Source organism: Lynx rufus, unplaced genomic scaffold (assembly GCF_022079265.1).
Source record: "Lynx rufus isolate CCGP_SWC_20201006 ecotype Redwood Valley unplaced genomic scaffold, mLynRuf1.p SCAF_4, whole genome shotgun sequence".
In the NCBI taxonomy this organism is placed as follows: Eukaryota; Metazoa; Chordata; class Mammalia; order Carnivora; family Felidae; genus Lynx; species Lynx rufus.
In genome coordinates, this window is record NW_025814856.1 from 110143251 (window position 1) to 110163713 (window position 20463).

A 20463-nucleotide genomic window follows, 5' to 3' on the forward strand; every position below is an offset into this window, starting at 1 on the left:
AAACTTGCAGGGTGACTTTGAGGATGCCCTGTACTGTAAAATGTTATAAAAAAAGTGTTATTTTTAGGGTCAATCCTGTCTATTTACAGTTGAGAAGAACACAATTACAGGCCTAGTGGAAGAAACATTTCAGTGTAAAATTGTATTGACATTAGTTTTGCTATATGCTCATCTTCCTAGATTTGGGAAGATAAAAATTATTTTTAAAGAGAGACTCAAAAAATATGCCAATAATTATATCTCATTAATAAGAAAGATCTTGGTGTGCATCTGGTATGACCAATGAGTCATAGAGATTAAGATATGAGGGGTGACTGGGTGGCTCAGTTGGTCAAATGTCGGACTCTTGGTGTCAGCTCAGGTCATGATCTCACAGTTGGTGAGTTCAAGCCCTGCGTGTGTGTGTTTCTCTCTCTCTCTCTCTCTCTCTCTCTCTCTGTCTGTCTCGCTGTCTCTCTCTCTGTCTCTCAGTAAATAAATAAGCTTAAAAAAAAAAAAAAGTAAGGAATAAGACATGATCTTTATCTTCAAGAGGCTTGTGCTGTCCTCCAGGAGATAGATCAGCCCTTGAACCAATAGGGACTGAATGATGAAATTATCCTAAAGCTCTGTTCTGCTTATGTCAGCTCCTACCTTTGAGAGCCCTTTGTGGGTTCGAGTGGCTTCTCTCTGGTGGTGCCTGCCAATCTTCCAGCTCTACTTGGAACAATGTTGTTACTCCTCTACCCACCCACCGGCTTCCTGCTCCTAGAACGCCTTCCTCCACCCATTTCTGCATATCAAATTTTACTCAAATCCTTCTCAGCTCAAATGACCCACCTCCCACAGCCTTCTCCAATCCCCAACCAGAGCAGTACAGACACAAAGGTGAATTCCAGAATGGGTGGAGCTCAGTGGGAGGGCTAATTCCTAGAGAAAGTGAGATTTTGAAAATATTTTTTTTTTTTTTTAATTTTTTTTTTTTTCAACGTTTATTTATTTTTGGGACAGAGAGAGACAGAGCATGAACGGGGGAGGGGCAGAGAGAGAGGGAGTCACAGAGTCGGAAACAGGCTCCAGGCTCTGAGCCATCAGCCCAGAGCCCGATGCGGGGCTCGAACTCACGGACCGCGAGATCGTGACCTGGCTGAAGTCGGACGCTTAACCAACTGCGCCACCCAGGCGCCCCGAGAAAGTGAGATTTTGAACCAAGTCTGGAAGGGCTGATGAATTTGGCAAACCAGAAAATGGACAGCATTCCAGGGAGGACAACCCCCAAGAAAAACAATTGCATAAAATATTATAACATCATAAATATTTATAAAATAAATATTGGCTGCAGTTTTTCAGCCAACTATACTGGAACTAGCAATGATTTCATTCAAAGGTATGTTTTCCTCAATATGTCTACTTTTTAAGATCATGAAAGTAGTAGATTATATTTTAAAGCACACTTTGATCATATGTTCTTGCTCTCCAGTAGTTTATAAAATGTGACGTCACATGTTTAAGACTACATCCAAAAGTACAAACCACTATCTTCAGCATTGGTGGTAGCAGGAAGCTGATAATAGACATGAAAACAAACAATGGAAGAGAAAAGACCACCTATTGGAATATTTTGTCCTTGATTACAATATGCTTTGAAATTTTCCAAAATAACTAAAATACAAATACCTAGAAAATAAGCAGGAAATTCCTTCTGAAGTTTAGTTTTTAAATATTTCTGAATCTCTGATCCATGGAATTCTTAAAATCTATACCTTAAAGGAATTTTAGGAGTTTTTATTCTCTCACTTTGACTTCTTTGCAGTTGGACTGTTCTGATATATTTTTTTCCTACTTTTATTCAGTGGATTAGAGATGTTGCTGGAACAGTTACACCTGAGAGATAAAACAGGGATGTAATAATCAGATTAATGTGAACCATTTTAATGCAGGATTGTGGTTGTCATTAGGAGTTTCTGCAGTATCTTCCCTCTGCATCTACTAGGGAATAAAACACATGACTTAGAATAATTTCTGATTTTGTACTATAACATGTACTGATGTGAGAGGAGTATGCGCAAAAGTACTTCTCATTCTTAGCTCACTCTAATGTTGATGCTGATGCCATGGGTCTCTTCAGCAAGTGTGTTTTTGGGGCAGTTAAATGCCAAGTGGAACGATTTGGCCTATGTTGAGCAAAGTGTTTGAAAGATGTAGAATTATATTTTGTCTGTTCATATTTCAGATTTTATGTCAGATGAGGACTTTCAAAAAACAGTGGTTAGATGTACTATTATCTTTGAGGACTTTTAAATAAATATCAAGAAAACCACCAGGCAGAGGTGAGTAATCAGAAGGAATACAAACTGTTACACACTGCAGAGAATATATCCTAAGCCACTGTTGGGTGAGCAGTTTTAGAATATTCTACTGTCCTCCTGTTCTTGTTCATTTATTTGCACAGAGGACCTTACTTCTTTTCAAACTAACTTCGACAGCTTCCTGGATTTTTTTTTTTTTTTGTGATCGTTTCTAAGAAAAAAAAATGGCACGTGTTTTTCTCAGTACACGAGGTAATAGAATGAGGTTATTATAGACAGGAAGGAGAACCCCACGTTGCACGGACAGAGGAAACTGCTGCCTAGGGGAAAGGTGTCTGGCTTTGGCATTGAGGAGTGTGAAGATTGTGCTTTTGTTAGAGGTGAGCCTCTGCAGGAAACAATGTGATAACCAGCTCCTGTGATACTAGAAACCGTGGTGCCATAGATTTCTTATTTACATGTCTCTCAGAAGCAGGACTTTTGTTAAATCCTCTCACTAAAGATACATGTTTCCGTAACGGAACTCCGTGGAAAACCACTTGGCATTTGGGAGGTAGCCTGTGCCAGTTCAATTTATCCAAGTGCTGAACTAGCCTTGAAAATTAATATTTATGCTTTACTCTATCTAATTCTAAACCGTAAAGTCTATGAGGCAAATAATGAAAAAACTGCCTTCGAGTATCATGTAAATAATTGCCCTAGCCCATGCTACAACTTTGGTTGGCTTTTTGGAAAGTGCACTGAATGGAAACCAGGTTGATCAGGTTCTGGCCCTGACTGGTCCCAGTATGGAAGCCCCTGAAGGGAAGGCATTTTTTGCTTTTTATCTCTGCTTTATCACCAATGTTAGAATGGAATGCATGACCTCAAGCAAGTGGTTTGACACATCAGCGCTTTATTGGATTGTTAGATGAAGATCTGGGTTTTGGGTCCCTGGTTTTCAAAGGGTTCTATGCTTCATGGCTATCACTTGTAAGTTAAAAAGTATAAAAAAAAAAAAAAAACATGGCACTTAGGTGGCTCCGTTGGTTAAGCATCCGACTCTTTGTTTCAGCTCAGGTCATGATCTCATGGTTTTGTGAGTTTGAGCCCTGTCTTGGGCTCTGTGCTGTCACCGCGGAGCTTTAGGGTTTATCTCTCTCTCTCTCTCTCTCTCTCTCTCTCTCTCTCTCTCTGCCCCTCTCCTACTCATGATGTCTCTGTCTCTCTCAATTCCATAAACTTAAAAAAAAAAAAAGTAAAACATATTTAATTGTTAAAACATTAATAAACACAACCACAGCTCAAATGCATCATGGGATTATTTTAACATACTGGAGACTATTAATTCTTGTTAACTCGCACTCCCCAGGTTTTTGTGCAGTGCTTGGGTTAAACCTCCACTTGGTAGAAAACTAGCACTGTGCAACCTGTCTGATTAACCCCTGTTGAATTCCTGTCGACTAGTACCAGTCGTATGTTTGATAAATAAATACAAACAAGCTATTCTCTTTATGTTTGAACCTTAAAAAAAAAAAAATGTACTTGAGAATTTATAGGTCTATGCTACTTTTTGTTCAGTGTTTGGGGATTTTGTCTTTTTACATTTGAATTTATGTAGTCCACTGCTATTAAAATTATTCCAAGGAATACAGTCCCATATCATCAGTGTGCTGTATACCACCAAGTCCGGGGCTTGGCTTTGACATTTCTATTCAGTTCGTGCTTTGGCAATTGTGAAATACTCGTGTGGATGGTAAGTGATTTTTGTGCCACCCTTCAAATAAGGCTTCATCTGCCAGACAGGCCTGGGCAGGTCCCCTTCTGGGCAGGGTGAGGGGGGTGGGGGAAATGGTTGCAGGCTTGGTTGAGAGAACTCGTAAATGTGGAAATGTTTGGATGCCTGCCCACCACCACCTTTGAGTTTCCTGAAAATCCATGATCATGTTTTTTAAGCAAATCCTCCAAAGCAAAATTCTCCCACTGGTTACTAGTCAGGGGTGTAATCCTTTTTCTAGAAGATTCTCTTTTCCTCTCCTTGGTTAAGAGAAGAATGGAATATACTTCAATCCCCATTTCTATAACTTTATCTTCTAACTTCCCACTTGAACAAGTAGTCATATAGACTCCTACCAGTTTTGCATCTGACACAAAATCAACTTTAATAAAATGATTTGCTCTCTGGAATTTGGCGCTACTCCCTGCTGATTCTTTTTTTTTTTTTTTTTTTTTTTAAAGACTACTTTTTTAGAGCAGTTTTGGGTTTATACTAGATTAAGGGGAAGGTGCAGAGATTTCTGGTATACCTTCTATTTCCATACATACCTAGCCTTTGCCATTGCCCTCATCTCCCCTCGGAGTAGTGCACATGGTACAACTGATGAATTTATGGATCGTTTGATAGCACATGGTCTGGCATATCTTGGGTGCTCATCGTAAATGTTCAACCCATTTTCTATACACACACGTATGTGAATTTGTTGACATATACGCATAGACATTTTTTGAAAGGATACAAGTCAGACAATCTTAAAGGTTTAAATTTGTTATTGTTTACATGGAGTGGAATGCTACTCCATGGACATAAGATTATGAGTGAAAGTTGGAAAGTGGTCTTTATTTTTCACTTTTATGCCCTTTTATACTGTTAATTTTTATGCCATCAGTGTGTTAGTGGTACTTTACAGTTTAACAGAGTCCAATAAAATAAAATGATTCTGATTTTCCTAAAGTGATGCATTGGAACACATGGCTTTTAATTTTTTTAAGTTTATTTATACTGAGAGAGAGAGAGAGAGAAAGAGAGAGAATCCCAAGCAGGCTCCACGCTGTCAGTGCAGAGCTCCATGAGGGGCTGGATCCCACAAACTGCAAGATCATGATGAGCCAAAATCAAGAGCTGGATGGTTAACTGTCTGAGCCCCCGGAGCCCCCTTAGAACACATAGGTTTTAAAATAAAGATCCTGTGGGGCGTCTGGGTGGTTCAAGTGCAGAGCCTGCTTGGAATTCTGTCTCTCCCTCTCTCTGTCCCTCCCCGCTTGCTCTCTGTCTCTCTCTCTCTCTCTCTCAAAAATAAGCGAATAAACTTTAAAAAATAAACAAAATGAAATAAAGATCCTAGAGGATGTCATTGAATCAAATCTTGTAACTGCAAGTTCTAATGCAAGGACATTTTTTAGGTTATTCTTTGCTGTAACGTTAGAAAAGGTGATAGAATTGGATTTAAATATTTTCTGTGTGTAGGTACCAACCTAATAGAGAATTATGCAGTATGTTAAAATGTATACAGTGGCCATTACTTAAAGTTAGATTTATAGATATTTTATCTCCATCTGTTTTCCTTATTTTCTCTAAATGTGCAACCATGGGTATATGATGAACTGATCTTATTATCAATTTTTAAGGAATTATTTTCTCTATAAAAAGTATTTTTTCACACCTTATTCAAGTAATCGAGTGGTATCCATTATAATATAAATGGTATGACCATATGTTAATAAGGTAAACAAAGGGTAACATAAAATCATATCTTGATAGATATAGCCCTTCCAAATCATCAACTTGTGAGATTTTATTTTTATTCTGTTGATAATTCAGTTGATTGATACATTTTTTTTAAATATTTATTTATTTTTGAAAGAGAGAGCACAAGCCGGAGGGGGGGGGGGGGGTGGGAAGAGAGAGGGAGACACAGAATCTGAAGGAGGCTCCAGGCTCTGAGCTGTCAGCACAGATCCCGAAGCGGGACTTGAACTCACAAACCCTGAGATCATGACCTGAGCCAAAGTTGGACCCTTAACCAACTGAGCCACTCAGGTGCCCCTCAATAAATTGTTCTAAGTTTATTTAAATATTTATATTTAAGTAATCTCTACACACAATGTGGGACTTGAACTCACAATCCTGATATGAAGAGTCACACATTCTACCAAATGAGCCAGCCAGGCACCCCATCAATAAGTGTTTTAAATTGCTTTTTGAAAAATATTTTCATTGCCTGTATTGAAGGAAAAAAGTAATTTGATAGGAAAATTCTGGAATAATCATTTTTTTTAAATGTTTATTTTGATAGAGAGAGTGCATGTACCTACAAGCAGGGGAGAAGCAGAGACAGAGGGAGAGAGAATTCCAAGCAGGCTCCACACTGTCGGCACAGATTCCAACACGAGGCTGCCATGGGACTGGATTCCAAGAAGTGTGAGATCATGACCTGAGCCAAAATCAAGAGTCAGATGGTTAACCAACTGAGCCACTCAGGCACCCCTTAATCAGTTATTATGTAGTATTTTGTACTTAGGTGGTTTTTGCTTAGATAAATATTTTCTAGATATATAGAAAAAATAATGGCCTGTTTTATTTAAAAATTTTAGAAGCCTTGTCTGTTTAGGAACCATAATTTTGCCTTTAGGTATTTGTTTTGAATTACTCAAAGCTGGAACTTCTTAGCTTTAAGAACCTCACATCTGGGGCACCCTGGTGGCTCAGTCGGTTAGGCACCCAACTTCGGCTCAGGTCATGATCTCACGGTTCGTGGGTTCAAACCCCCGCCTCGGGCTTTGTGCTGACAACTCAGAGCCTGGATCCTTCTTCAGATTCTGTATCTCCCTCTCTCTTTGCCCCTCCCCCACTTGTACTCTGTCTCTGTGTCTCAAAAATAAATAAAACACTTAAAAAAAACCCTCACATATTTTGCATACATACACATTTTTTTAATGCTGACTTTACTCTTTCTATGATGGTAATCCTTAATAATAGTTTCTTTCATATCATCCTTCTGAATATCTCCTCAATTAGGACTGTAATATAGAATATTTACTTCCATGGCAGGAATAACATACGTAGTGCAGGGCATTGCTAAGCAGGTCATATAGCTTGCTATGCCAAGGATTTTGTGTAGTCTGCATGTGCAGCAGTATAAAGAACCCTCATTATGATGTTACAGTAAAACCGTTTGGGTGTAATACTGTACATGGGACAAATAGAAAGAAATACATTAACCAGAGTAATGTATTCTAAGGATCTTCAAATCTAGAGTTGGGTTTTATTTTGTTTGTTTGTTTGCTTTTTTACTGGAGTGTGCAATCAATACAGCAGGGTAATTTCCTATATACAGCTGACCAAATTCTGAAGGATCTGGGAAGTTAGAGTAACTCTCTCTATGGCAAGCTTTATTTCTAAGCAGTCCCAAAAAATACAAAATCCCTGTGTTTTTTAGGTTCTTGGGCTTTTTCAGCTCCCTGAATTACTCTTGTTGCCCACCCTCATTCGCTAAAGCATGTATGTCTTCCAATGTTTGCCTTTGCTCCTTGCTTCTATAATTACATAGTCATTTTATTTCTGATCCATGTAAAAGGAGGTTGTATACACTTTGCCCCTTTTTTCATCAGAGCATATTTCTTTACAAGATATTTCTCTTAAAGAACCACAGTACAATAGTAAAATTCAATGAATTTATAATAGATACCATACTTACCGCCATAGTCTACACTCCAGTTTCATCAATTACCCCCAGTACTATCCTAAATACATTACGTGTGTGTGTATAGACACACACATACACACACACACACACACATAATATGTATATAATTCCTCACAGTACAGCATGCACTCAAGGATTACATGCTGCATTTAGTAATGTACTTTTGATTCTCCTTTAATTTGCTATAGTTCTTTGATTTTTGTTTTTATTTTGTTTTTGTTTTTGTTTTTGAGATATTAACATTTTTGAAGAACACAGGCCAGTTGTGTTGGAGAATGTCCCTAGATGTGCCTTTGTTTCCTCATCATTAGATTCAGATCATGCGTTTTTGTTTGGAATGCCACGCAGATAATATCCTGTTCTAACTGTAAACTGTCTGGAGTCATGTGATGTCTGTTGTCCCTGGGTTAAGGTGTTATCTTGTTGCTGCTCTGCAGAGTTAGCATTTTCTTTTTGTAACTGATGTGAAGATGCTTTGAGGCTTTTCGAATATCCTGTTGATCATCAAGCACCTCTACATATGCGCATGCACACACACACACAGTGTGTCAGGGCACTTTTAGCATCCATTGATGATCCTTGCAAGAATCAGTTTTTGGCAAAATGATTTTCTAACTCCATGTTTCCTTCTGTATGTATCCATTGGCATTCTACTGAAAAGAAAACTTACATTTATGTCTAATTACTTCTCTTTCCCTTGTGCACTGATCTGTTTCTTTTAGCTAAAATAAATGAGTCTGGACCTCCAGATTCTTATTTTACTCACTGAGTTATTCTCCATGCTGTTGTTAATTATTTTTGTGGCCACATTGTCTCAGGTGATGTCAGTGGATTGTCCTCAGGATAGTTTTTATGTAGTTTGATCTATTTTTATCTTTCTTTGTTAAAAGCCATTCAGTACTTTCTGACACATGACTTCTGAGTATCATATTGAATCTTCCCTGCTCTAACCTTGGAATCAGTCATTTATCCAAGAGACCTTTGTTCTTTAGTAGGAAATGATATTTAGAGCCTGGGTCATATTTCTCCTTATGCACAGATAATATTATTGCCACACTTTGGGGATTGCTTTAAACTTCAAAAGAGGTTAAAGAGTTTCCATTTAAACATGCAATTTTTCTAATTAAAAAGGCTATGCATTCTTACATTATAGAAAATACAGACAAATAACGGAACAGGAATAAAATGCTCCCTGAACTCTATGCACTCTCTTGACCACGTGTGTTTTGTGTAGCTTAGATTGTATCATGTATATAGAATTTGGTGGGCGTTTAGGTTTTTTTCTGTTTCTACTTAACACATCATTGTTTTCTCCAAGTCCAAAAAATTAAACAGTTGTAGTTTTCAGTCATATACTTTTTATCTTTTCCTTGTGGTCTTTTTATCTCAGTGCTGTGATATCCGTAAGTAGGGAAAGTTTGTTCTCTCGCCCTCCGCATTTTCTGCCTCCCTCTTCAATCCCACATTGTTACCTACCCTCCGTCTTCCGCCTGATCATCAGAGGATGCACAATTATCCATGTGGAAAGACAGCAATTAGTATTAAAGACTGTGGCAAGCATTTATTTTGTATACTGATTGCACTTTTGATTTTAGTTATGACAAGCTACTCAGTGATAAATGTGTTTTCTCTAAAATTAACATCAATGTTTGGCAAACAGAAATAAGTCACTCAAGGAAATATCTGCCTGGTTACTGCTCTGGTATGTTTAGATGTATGTGCACAGCTTTTAACTCTGGAGAGCATAGGCTGTCTCTGGTTTTGCTCACAATTTTTTTTTCCTTTTTAGTATGGGATTTTCCAACCTTGGCACAATTAAGATTTTGGACCAGATAACCCTTTGTTGGGGGGGGGGGCTCTCCTGTGCATTGTCCATTACTAGCAGCACCTATATCCTCTACCTGCTAGATTTCAGTAGCATCCGCACTTCCCCAGCATGACAAAAGAATATCTACAGACATTGCCACATGTTCCCTTGCAGGGCACATAATTACCCCAGAATGAGATCACTGCTCTAGAATAATGCTTAACAAATTAATATATATTTAAACCACAGCTGCCCAATCTTTGGGCATTTACTTATTTTATGCCACCATTTCCTCTAAATTCTTAGAATTTGTGGTTTGAAATATTGTAGGTATGCAGTCATCACAATACTTTTGCTTGTAGGCAAAAGTTCTAAGTGTTTTAACTTACCTAGAACAGAGGTTTTGGGGCGTTTTGCTATTAAAATACTTTGAAACATTATTTTTGAGAACCTGGTTTTCTAAAAGCCAAAGTGTGCTCTTACAAATGTCTGGTGTGTGTGTGTGTGTGTGTGTGTGTGTGTGTGTGTGTGTGTGTGTTTGTGTTTCAAAGTGTTGAGAGACTTTAAGAATCACATCAGTAAGATTAGACTATCTGTGAAGTTGAATGAATATGCCTGGTTAGTTGTTAAGGGAAGAAGGGAAGGATCTGGGGGAGAGAATCCATCTGGGGAAAGGAGAAGGGCCCAGAGAAGGGAATATGCATGACCTGAACTACTTCTTACAATCTACATTAAGCAGAGGACATGAATTGATAGAGTGAAAGCATTTTAGGGTTTTATTCAACTTCCTAAAAGTTTTATAAAATAACTTCACTTAAGAGGAAATAAGTGACATTGCACATTGTCTTTTTTTTTTTTTTTAATTTACATCCAAATTAGTTAGCATATAGTGCACCAATGATTTCAGGAGTAGATTCCTTAGTGCCCCTTACCCATTTAGCCCATCCCCTGTCCCACAACCCCTCCAGCAACCCTCAGTTTGTTCCCCATATTTATGAGTCGCTTCTGTTTTGTCCCCTCCCTGTTTTTATATTATTTTTATTTCCCTTCCCTTATGTTCATTTGTTTTGTCTCTTAAAGTCCTCATGTGAGTGAAGTCATATGATATTTGTCTTTCTCTGACTCATTTCACTTAGCATAATACCCTCCAGTTCCATCCACGTAGTTGCAAATGGCAAGATTTCATTCTTTTTCATTGCCAAGTAATACTCCATTGTGTATATATACCACATCTTCTTTACCCATTCATCCCTCGATGGACATTTCAGCTCTTTCCATACTTTGGCTGTTACTGATGACACTGCTATAAATATGGGGGTGCATGTGTCCCTTCGAAACAGCACACCTGTATCCTGTGGATAAATGCCTAGTAGTGCAATTGCTGGGTCGTAGGGTAGTTCTATTTTTAGTTTTTTGAGGAACCTCCATACTGTTTTCCAGAGTGGCTGCACCAGCTTGCATTCCCAGACATTACACATTGTCCTAATTTATTTCTCTGAAGAAGTTGTACATTGATACTTAAAATGTGATTTTTAGAATATTTCTATTTTTGCTAAAAGGAAAGCAAAGTATCACCATTCAGAACCAAGGTAGATATGCTAATAAGTGTAAGGTGTGAAATTGTTCTGGAAATATGATAATGAAAATTTTATCATGATGCCTCTATATCATAAAAAGATTTAGATGAGTAGTAAGCTCTTAGTGCTTTTTTTCCACAGCACAATTCCTTTGGGTTTTGGTCACTCTTTCCTTGTAAGGTGGTTGCTTAGCACAATTTAAATTTCCACCATTAATGTCCCTCTGGAGATGGTTGTAAGTTTTTGAGGGGAGAACTATTATTAAGTTTGGTACTCTTTAAGAAAGATTATTTTTGTTCTTTCATACCATTAAGGATAAGAGGAAATGGGACATGAATATAATAGTGATATTTAAAAATTTTTTTTTTTTACTGTTTATTCATTTTTGAGAGACAGAGAGACAGGTGTGAGTGGGGGAGGGGCAGACAGAGAGGGAGATACAGAATCTGAAACATGAAACAGACTCCAGGCTCTGAGCTGTCAGCACAGAGCCTGACATGGGCTCCAACTCACAGACCACGAGATCATGATCTGAGCCGATGTCAGATGCTTAACCAACTGAGCCACCCAGGTGACCTTGGCCTGTATTTCTTTAACGTACTATTTTAGATTTTAGAGGGAAAATGTTTTTGCCATTCACTGTGTAAGAAGACTCAGTACCATGTTTATATGTATATAACCTGAACCAGTATTTAGTAGAGTGGCATTTGAGTGACTAGTATTTTTGTACTAAAGAAGGGAATATCTGATTTTATTTAGAAACTTTTTTTTTTTATAGATAGGCTACTATTTGAAATTTCGTTTTTTTCTTTTTTCCAATTATTATAAAAACTAAAGCTTACATAGAATGTGCCTGGAGATATAATGAAGAATTCTGTAGAGGCTGGGGATGATTTTGAGTAGAGGCTGTTTGGTACAAAATCATAAGGACATTTAAAAAGATAATGTTGTTCTTGGCAACAAAGTGTAGTGTTATTGTAGGCATTTATCTGGTCTATTGCTTTAGAATGTTAGTAATTTACACTTTTAGAGAGCAACTTAATTATTTTTGCTTCTTCTGAGATCATTTTTATGAACCCGAATGACTCCTGGACACAACTTTCAGTGAAGGATTTTATGATGTATGTTCCTAGAGTTTTAGCTTTAATGGAAAGGAGACAAGTTTATAACTTTGGGAAATTTTTAGTTCATTCTTCTTATGGTACATTATTTCGCTCATTTGGAGTATAGAATAAAAGGTAGTTCTTGAACGTTCCTCCTGAGCACAAAGTGCTTCATGGGAATGTTGCTGTGAAGTGGCAATCACATTGCCAGTTTTGTGTGCTGGTGTTACTGTGCCGTTCCCAAACACTTTATACTTTGGAGATGATGTTGCTGCCTGGTAACTTTTATTATCTTAGAACGGAAAGTCTTTTTTTTTTTTTTTTTTTTTCCCCTTCATACTGTCTCTAGGGTTATTTACTACCCAGAGAGAGTTTCACTTGGAAGTTTGATGGGTTCTTCTTTTCTCACAATAGCCACCAGGTTTTGAAATTTGGGCAAAACGCTCCTCCAAGCCACTTTATTTAAAAACTTCATATTCTTTGTATGTATTTTCACCTTTTTATTAAATTGAAGTGTGTTAGGCTATAATGAATGCTTTAGAACTGGGTTGCCTGCCGTAACGACTGGCTACATTGCCTATTTTCATTGTAATTCATGAAAATTAAATTTTAATTCCTCCGTTACACCAGCCACATTTCAAGGGCTCAACAGCTACATGTGTCTAGTAGTTGCTGTATTAGACGTACAAATCTAGAACATTTCCACCATCACAGACACTCCTGTTGGACGCACTGCATTAGAATGGGGGATGGCAGACTGCAACCCGGGAGCCCATCCTCATCTACCACTTGTTTTCTGTAAATAAAGTTCTATTGCCATACAGTCACGACCGCCTGTTTACATATTGTCTGTGGCTGCTTTCAGGCTATAACAGCAGAATTGAGTAGTTGAAACAGACCATGTGGCTCACAGAGCCGAAACAATTTTCTTTTATCCCTTTGCAGAAGATTTCCACCCCACTGTCCTGTGTGCATACTCATGATTCTTAAAGGTCAAGTTGTTTTCCCAAACAACTTTTTTTTTTTTAATGTTTATTTGTTTATATTTGAGAGAGAGAGGGAGACACAGAATCCGAAGCAGGTTCCAGGCTCTGAGCTGTCAGCACAGAGCCACTTGTGGGGCTCAAACCCACGAATCGTGAGATCATGACCTGAGCCGAAGTCAGATGCTCACCCAACTGAGCCACCGAGGCACCCCCTGTGTATGCGTATTCCTAAAGTTGAGGTTGTTTGGATAGCATAGTTATATGTGCATATTAGCAGTGTAATATATTACATAAGGCAGATTATCACACTCCAAATATTATCCAGACCAGAAGAACAATCGTCGCCTTTTAGGAACAGTAAGAAGTCCTTCTCTGGCAGATCACATTCTTTCCAAAATGAAGGGAATAAAAGAAGGAGAGCACCAGCAAGAGCACATACAACAGGGCAGTCTACTCACGGTGTGCTGGACAACTGGCGGAATTAGTGCACTGTTGACAAGAGGCCAGTGCATCTGAGTGCTGGCCCATCATCACACTTGGGCCCTGAGTCCTGTTGGGAGTAAGGGATGGAATCTGCGAAGGACCCGGGACAGCTAGAATATTAATAAAGGGAGGTGGGTGAAATTCATCTATTATGTTAAACCTAAAACTCTTTCCATTTAGACTTAAATAGGAATGTATTCAAAAAATGTTTATTTCATGAATAGGGTGCTTAGTTTTGAATTTTGGTTGATTGAATCATTTTAATACTTCACTGTCTTTTTTATCTTGTGGAATATCCAAGAAATTTAGTCTCTTAGATGGCAGGTGAAATATTTAAATCCATTTTGTTTTACCATTTTGCATACAGTTTTCTTGAATAATACTATTTTATTTTTTTTTAATGTTTTATTTATTTTTGAGACAGAGAGAGACAGAGCATGAACAGGGGAGGGGCAGAGAGAGAGGGAGACACAGAATCCGAAGCAGGCTTCAGGCTCTGAGCTGTCAGCACAGAGCCCGACGCGGGGCTTGAACTCACGAACCGTGAGATCATGACCTGAGCCGAAGTCGGATGCTTAACCGACTGAGCCACCCAGGCGCCCCTGAATAATACTATTTTAAACCCTGGAGCTTTTCCATTTGGGGGGACAGCATGAGCTTATTTTTATTTTGTCTGTGTGTTTGGCTTATAGTTTTATATGCATACATATATGCATGCATAGGTTGTACCCCACATAAGTTTTGTCTCTGAGGATTCTGTAAAACTGATTTTAAAATACATACACATAGACACATACACACATAAGTATGCATTTCTCGTTGTTGTCAAGTTGTAAATTGTAATGCAACCCAATAAAAATAAGCTTTTGATGTTGGCCTAATAGAGCTGTCTTTGTTACTTTTTGTTACTTTCCCAGGTTTAAACTAGCACAGTTTCTTATTCAAAGTGCCCTTGCTTCTCTTTTGCCACAGCTTCAGTGAGTGCCTTATAAAGCCTGACCCTCACTGGAGCAGATTATAATGTAGCGTGGATTGCTAAATTTAGAGAGAAGCCAGACCTCTGCTCTAAATAGTAACAGCTAAGCGATAGAGACTTGCTGCGCAGAATATCTTCATTTAGTCTTTCAATACCAGTAGGTGAGTTTCTGTTTGTATTTGTTTTAATATTTGCTGTTGTGTTCGTCAAGATCTTTGTATGCTTTTTTTGTTTGCATGTTTATTATGTTATCTTCCACATATAGCATATGGAGAGTGTGAATGGTAAGCCCAGGAAACTAGACCACGAAGAAACAAACTTTTGTGTTTAGAACTGAAGAAAGTATAAATATAAATGGAGCTAAAGATTTTTAAAATAGAGTAACTCTGTCGTTGGTAGGCTGGGTTTTGTGGTGATTCCTCATTAGCAGAAAAAGAGCAACAAAATGCAAAGGTAGAGGTAGAGAATTCTGTGAGTTTATCTTCTGGACCTTAAAGTAAAACTCTTAGTGAAGGCTCATACTTCAAAAGTATTTTTTATTGATTACAAAATAGAGACATCTTTGGCAAAGAGTAACTCGTTCCTGCGTGTTCATCTGCTGGAAAAGCTTCTGGCTACCTGGGGTCTATTTTTCTTATATCTCAGTATGAGCCCTAAACTCTTTACCAGGTGTTTTTCTTTGCTGGCACAAGAAAACATTTTATGTGATATTTGTAATGTTTGGGGAGGGGGGTAGAAACTATAAACATGTATGCGTGCGCCCATTTATCACATGTACCCGCAGTGACCTGTTTGCTAATCCAGAGTGAATCTGTTGAAAATGCCAACGAGGAACTTTCTGAATGAGTTTTGTGGTGAATGTAAATAATGCATGAGAAGCTGTGTTTCTGACTTGTATCAAATAGAGTTTATTGCATTTGTAATTATTTCAGTATGTAGCAGCTGCCCCAAACACCAAGAGCCATCACTTTCTCTGAGCTTGTTCTAGGTTGTACTTCTGTTGAGTTGTAAATGTTTGTGGATTTTATCTCCCCTAGGCGTGCTCCTTGAGGGCACGGAATCTGGCTTAGTCACCTTTATATCACAAAGCATGATATATTAAGTTCACACTATAGTATTAATAAAAATTATCTGTACTGAAACTATAGAAGAAATTTTTGTGTTTGTTACTTTATTTTTTAATCAATTCCACTTAAATTATGATTAAAGTTTTGAGTGATAAGCAGATTGCTTTCTCTATGAAGATAGGAGATTTTCTTCTTTTGTTTGTGGAAAGAAGGTTTTGGTGTATAAAGTGAATAATTTTTCCATGTTATTGAAGATTTTTTTTAAACTTTGAGACATAAATAATTCGCTTAAATACTGCAAATTTTCCTGATTTTTTAATAGTGACTTAATCAGAAAAAAATCTAAACATTTTCAAATCACAATTTAAAGAAGACCCTTGAAAGGTAATTAAATCATTTGTTTGACATTCTCTTAAATTGTTTGGTCTTCATAATTTAGGCAACCTGGATATATCTTCAGGTTATAATATTAATGCCAACAAGGTTATTCTTAATTTGTAAAAGATCTTATGGAGCAGGGTTTTTTTGTTTTTTTTTTTTTACTTTTTTTTAAAGATAATTGATTCTTTTTAAAATTTTCCTTGCAGAGAAAAGCAAAAATTGCATATACTCTCTTTGTAACCAAAAAGTTATGCTTCACACTTTTATTTAACTTGCTTTTTTCCATTAACACTGTGCCTTGAACATCTTTCCATGTCTGCAACAGCTTATTTAACAAGTATTTACTAAATGTTCACTCTTTACTTACCATTGTGTTAGATGCTAAAGATACTGCTTTTAGTAGAACGGACAAAGTCCCTACTCACCTAGAGGTTGCACCCTCATGGGAGAAGTAGACCCCAGGCAAACAGATAACAGTGGAATGTCAGGTGCTGCTAAAGGCTGTGAAGCGAAGTAAAGCTAGGTAAAAGGAGAAAGAACAGACACCAGTAGTGGGGATGTACAGGTAAGGCCTCTCTGAAAAAGAGGCCCTTGAGTGTGTCAGTGAGGGAGCCACCTCAAGGGCTGGGGAGAGATCTTCCCAGAGGAGAGGAAACCTTCTCTGGCACATTGGAAGAAGAAAGAGGGCAGTCTGGCTGGAGCACAGTGAGTGATGGGGAGAGATGCAGGTGTGGGAAACATAATCAGAGAGGTAGCCAGAGCAAGAAATGCAATACATTTAGATTTAACTCATTCTTCTGTATAGCTTCATAACATTCCACTTAATGGCTTATGATAACTTATCTAACCAGATGACTGTTTATGAGAATTTAACTTTGCATGTTTTTATGCATTCAACAATGCTGCAGCTCAACCTTTACACACACACACACACACACACACACACACACATAAATATGCATATTTGTGCAGGTAAAATGGTAAATTTCTAGGAAGAGAAGTGCTAGACCACACGTTATAACATGTAAATATTTACATTCACCAAATGCTTCCCAAAAGTATTGTGTGGAATTTATTCCCTATGCCAGAGTTTATGTCTGTGGTTTTCCCTATGTCTTTTGTCAACACTGGATATTATTAAACTTTAAAATTTTTTGCCAGTTCAACAGTTAAAACTATACCTTGCTTTGGGGTGCCTGGGTGGTTCAGTTGGTTGAACATATGACTTCAGCTCAGGTCGTGATCTCATGGTTCCCTAGTTTAAACCCCATGTCAGGCTCTGTACTGACAGCTCAGAGCTTGGAGCCTGCTTCAGCTTCTGTGTGTCTCCCTCTCTCTCTCTGCCCCACCCCTGCTCACATTCTGTCTCTCTCTCAAAAATAAATAAACATTAAAAAATTTTTAATTACACCTTGCTTTTTAAAAGTGTATTCAGTATAGGTGAGGTTGAACATATGCTTATTAGCCATACATTTTTGTATGAACTGCTTATTTGAAATATATAATCTTTTTTTCTTTGTTTTCAGAAATTTTATGAATAAGCATCAGAAGCCAGTGCTAACAGGCCAGCGGTTCAAAACTCGGAAAAGGGGTAGGTTGTGCTGCATATTTGTGGGACTGGGGGGCTGAGAGAGTAGGTGAAGTTCTCAGCAAGACAGGAGTTTGGGGAAGGATTAGAATTATCCTTGTTCACACCTAAGCTCACTAGTTCTACTCTCCTGGGCTCTGAATGTAGAATCTGAAGTTCTTCTGCCTCCAAGCCTCTGAAAGGTTACTTAGGTGTCTGACCTCAGACAAGTCATTTAACTTGTCTAAACTTTGTGTCTATCTACAAAATGAGGATGATTCTGTCTGTTCAGGTTTCCTCACTCTCCTGTGAGGCTATGAAGACACTAGATAAACTTTACTATTTTTGACATCAGCATTTATATTTGAATTTTGCTTTCTTTGTTGTTTTTAAGGAAATGTTGAAAGTAAAGATGGTAAAACTTAGGAGGGAGGTAATCTAGGGAAGGAGATATTGAGGAGTTTTTACTCTTGAGAATTTAAGAGGTCACATTAAATTTATTGCCTAAGTATCTTGAAAACTCAGTATTTTCAAGTGTCTTTTATTGTGGAAAGGTAGTGTCGAACCTGTTTGATGACTGGGAAAATTTCTGTTTGTGTGAATGACTTATTTTTAGGTCACGTTCATCTCCCTACCCTTTCTGCATAAAGAATGGTTTTAAATTTTAAGTGTTTAATCAGTTTGGCATTCTTATACAGAAGTCCTCTTGGACTTAAAAAAAAAAAAAAAAGCTGAGCCATAACCTGATTAGGAAACTTTTTAAAAGGAAACATGGTACAAGATTATTATGTTGACTAACACTAGGATAGTAACTGAAACGTATTTAAGGAAATATCATGTAGAAAGCTAAATGATGGTGGGATATCTCTGAAGGCCTCACTACTGATTATGAAACATAATGGCATGTAATGGTATCATGTGCTACATTGTTGAATTGATGACCCATATGTTACAGCTTTGGCATTTCCAGTGTTGAGGTGGCCCCTGAACCTTCCGCTGTCTTGCGTAAGGATGGTGTCTGCCTAAGTAGCAAGTCTAGCCTTGCTAGAAAAAGAAGTCTCCATGCAATCAATGGAGTGGAAGAGTTCATGAGAGTAGCTAGATAGCCGCGAGGCTGGATTTCTTTGTAGATGCTGCTTGCAAGGAATTCACATTCGTTCTGAAACAATGAAACTAAGAAACTGTAAACTAAGCAAAAGGTTGTTATTTTGTACAGTAATTTTTGTCTTGTGCTTTCCCGTTTTCAATTTTTTTCCATCCCTGGCTCATCCCTATAAACTAATACACATATGACCTCAGCCATCTCCTTCTGCTTAGTCCCGTCTTTGTCATATAAATTGTGTCCCAATGATATTTCCCCATTGAAATCTGGACCCTGATATTAACACAAAGTGTTATAGTCAATGTGCCTTCCTTATCTCATTGTTTAAAGCAGTCAATGGGGGGAAAATGATGTGGATGATTTCAGAAGTATTTCATCAGTAAGGAACGATATAGTTCAGAAAGCTAATTATAGTTAAGGTATTGTTGGGCCTGGTAATGTGATAATAGCTAATATATGTCCAACTGTGAGGTGCAGAAAGGTTTGCCATCGCCTGCCCACTGGGGGAACATGTTAATCTCAGACCTGGATCTCCAGCTTTATTCGTGGGACGCTGATTCACGGTAACTGAGCTTAAAAGCCAAGAGAGGGCCCAAGGGTGTATTGCACAACAGCAGGCGTGATTCAACAAGTCAACTGGCCCTTAGAGTCAGTCTTCAGTTTTAAGCCAGAAAGGTTTTCTCTAAATCTGAGCTGGTTTATCTCTGATTCATTTAGTGGGCAAGATTGTGCCTGTGTCTCACCGCTGCTGGAATACTCAGAGCTACCCAGAAATATATATTATTTGCCATTGATGTGGATTCATATAACTCAGATCTATTGGGGATTTAAGCACTTGAGCTATTTTGTGCCTGCTGGTTGGAAATTAAAAAAAAAAAAAAAATGGAGTCAACCTCAATTTCTGCTCTTCATAATAGTGAATTGCATCCTGATGATTTATCGTGCTTTGGCTTTTCTTTTGCTCTTATGATAGGGCTGACTTCAGATAAATGGCTGGCAGTTTTGTAGAGGTAAGGAAAAAAATCTAGTGAGGATATCTCAAGGTCATTTTGCTAGGCTGTCTTCTGAAGGTCTGTCTTCAATTTGAAATTGTTTTCTAACAAAGCTAATAATGCTCTTCCATGCCAAGTCAGGGAAACAAAACTATTTTTATTGCCTAAGATCAAAATTAAACATTATGACGCGACACATCATTTAGAAATCCATTCAGACTCTTTTCCTTTATAAAATATGCACATCTTGTTTATGATACTTTCTTCAAAGAGATTATGTTTTCTAGTATGGCTTGTGGGAATTTGAAATGATGGAATTTCTCCCCTGAGCCATTGTTATGCTTAGCTAAATGAAATAGTTAATGACTGAACTCTCCTCTTTATAAATTTTGTAGAGAAATTGGATTAAAATTACTGAAAATAGGAGAGAAAAAAAAATAACCAACTACAGGCAACCGGAGTGACCACATACTCCATTTCATCTGTGTTGACAGTTTTAAACACTCTTAGATTTTCAGTAAGTGTTAGCGACTAAGCTGGTAAATGTTCAAATGTTGAACTCTGTGTGTGTGTGTGTGTGTGTGTGTGTGTGTGTGTATGCACATAGGTAGAAAACCCATGATAGTTCTTACTCATTTATTATAACTAAGTGACATTCAAAAAGGGATGTAA

General features: G+C 37.8%; 1 protein-coding gene across 1 annotated transcript in view; it reads left to right on the top strand.

Moving 5' to 3' along the window:
* Positions 1–20463, top strand: part of BZW2 (basic leucine zipper and W2 domains 2) — a 63171-nt gene that overhangs the window by 5504 nt on the left and 37204 nt on the right. The window contains exon 2 of the mRNA XM_047096901.1: positions 17657–17721. Within this exon, the coding sequence (XP_046952857.1) occupies positions 17664–17721 (58 nt within the window). The 5' untranslated portion in view covers positions 17657–17663. The remainder of the gene's footprint in view (positions 1–17656; positions 17722–20463) is intronic.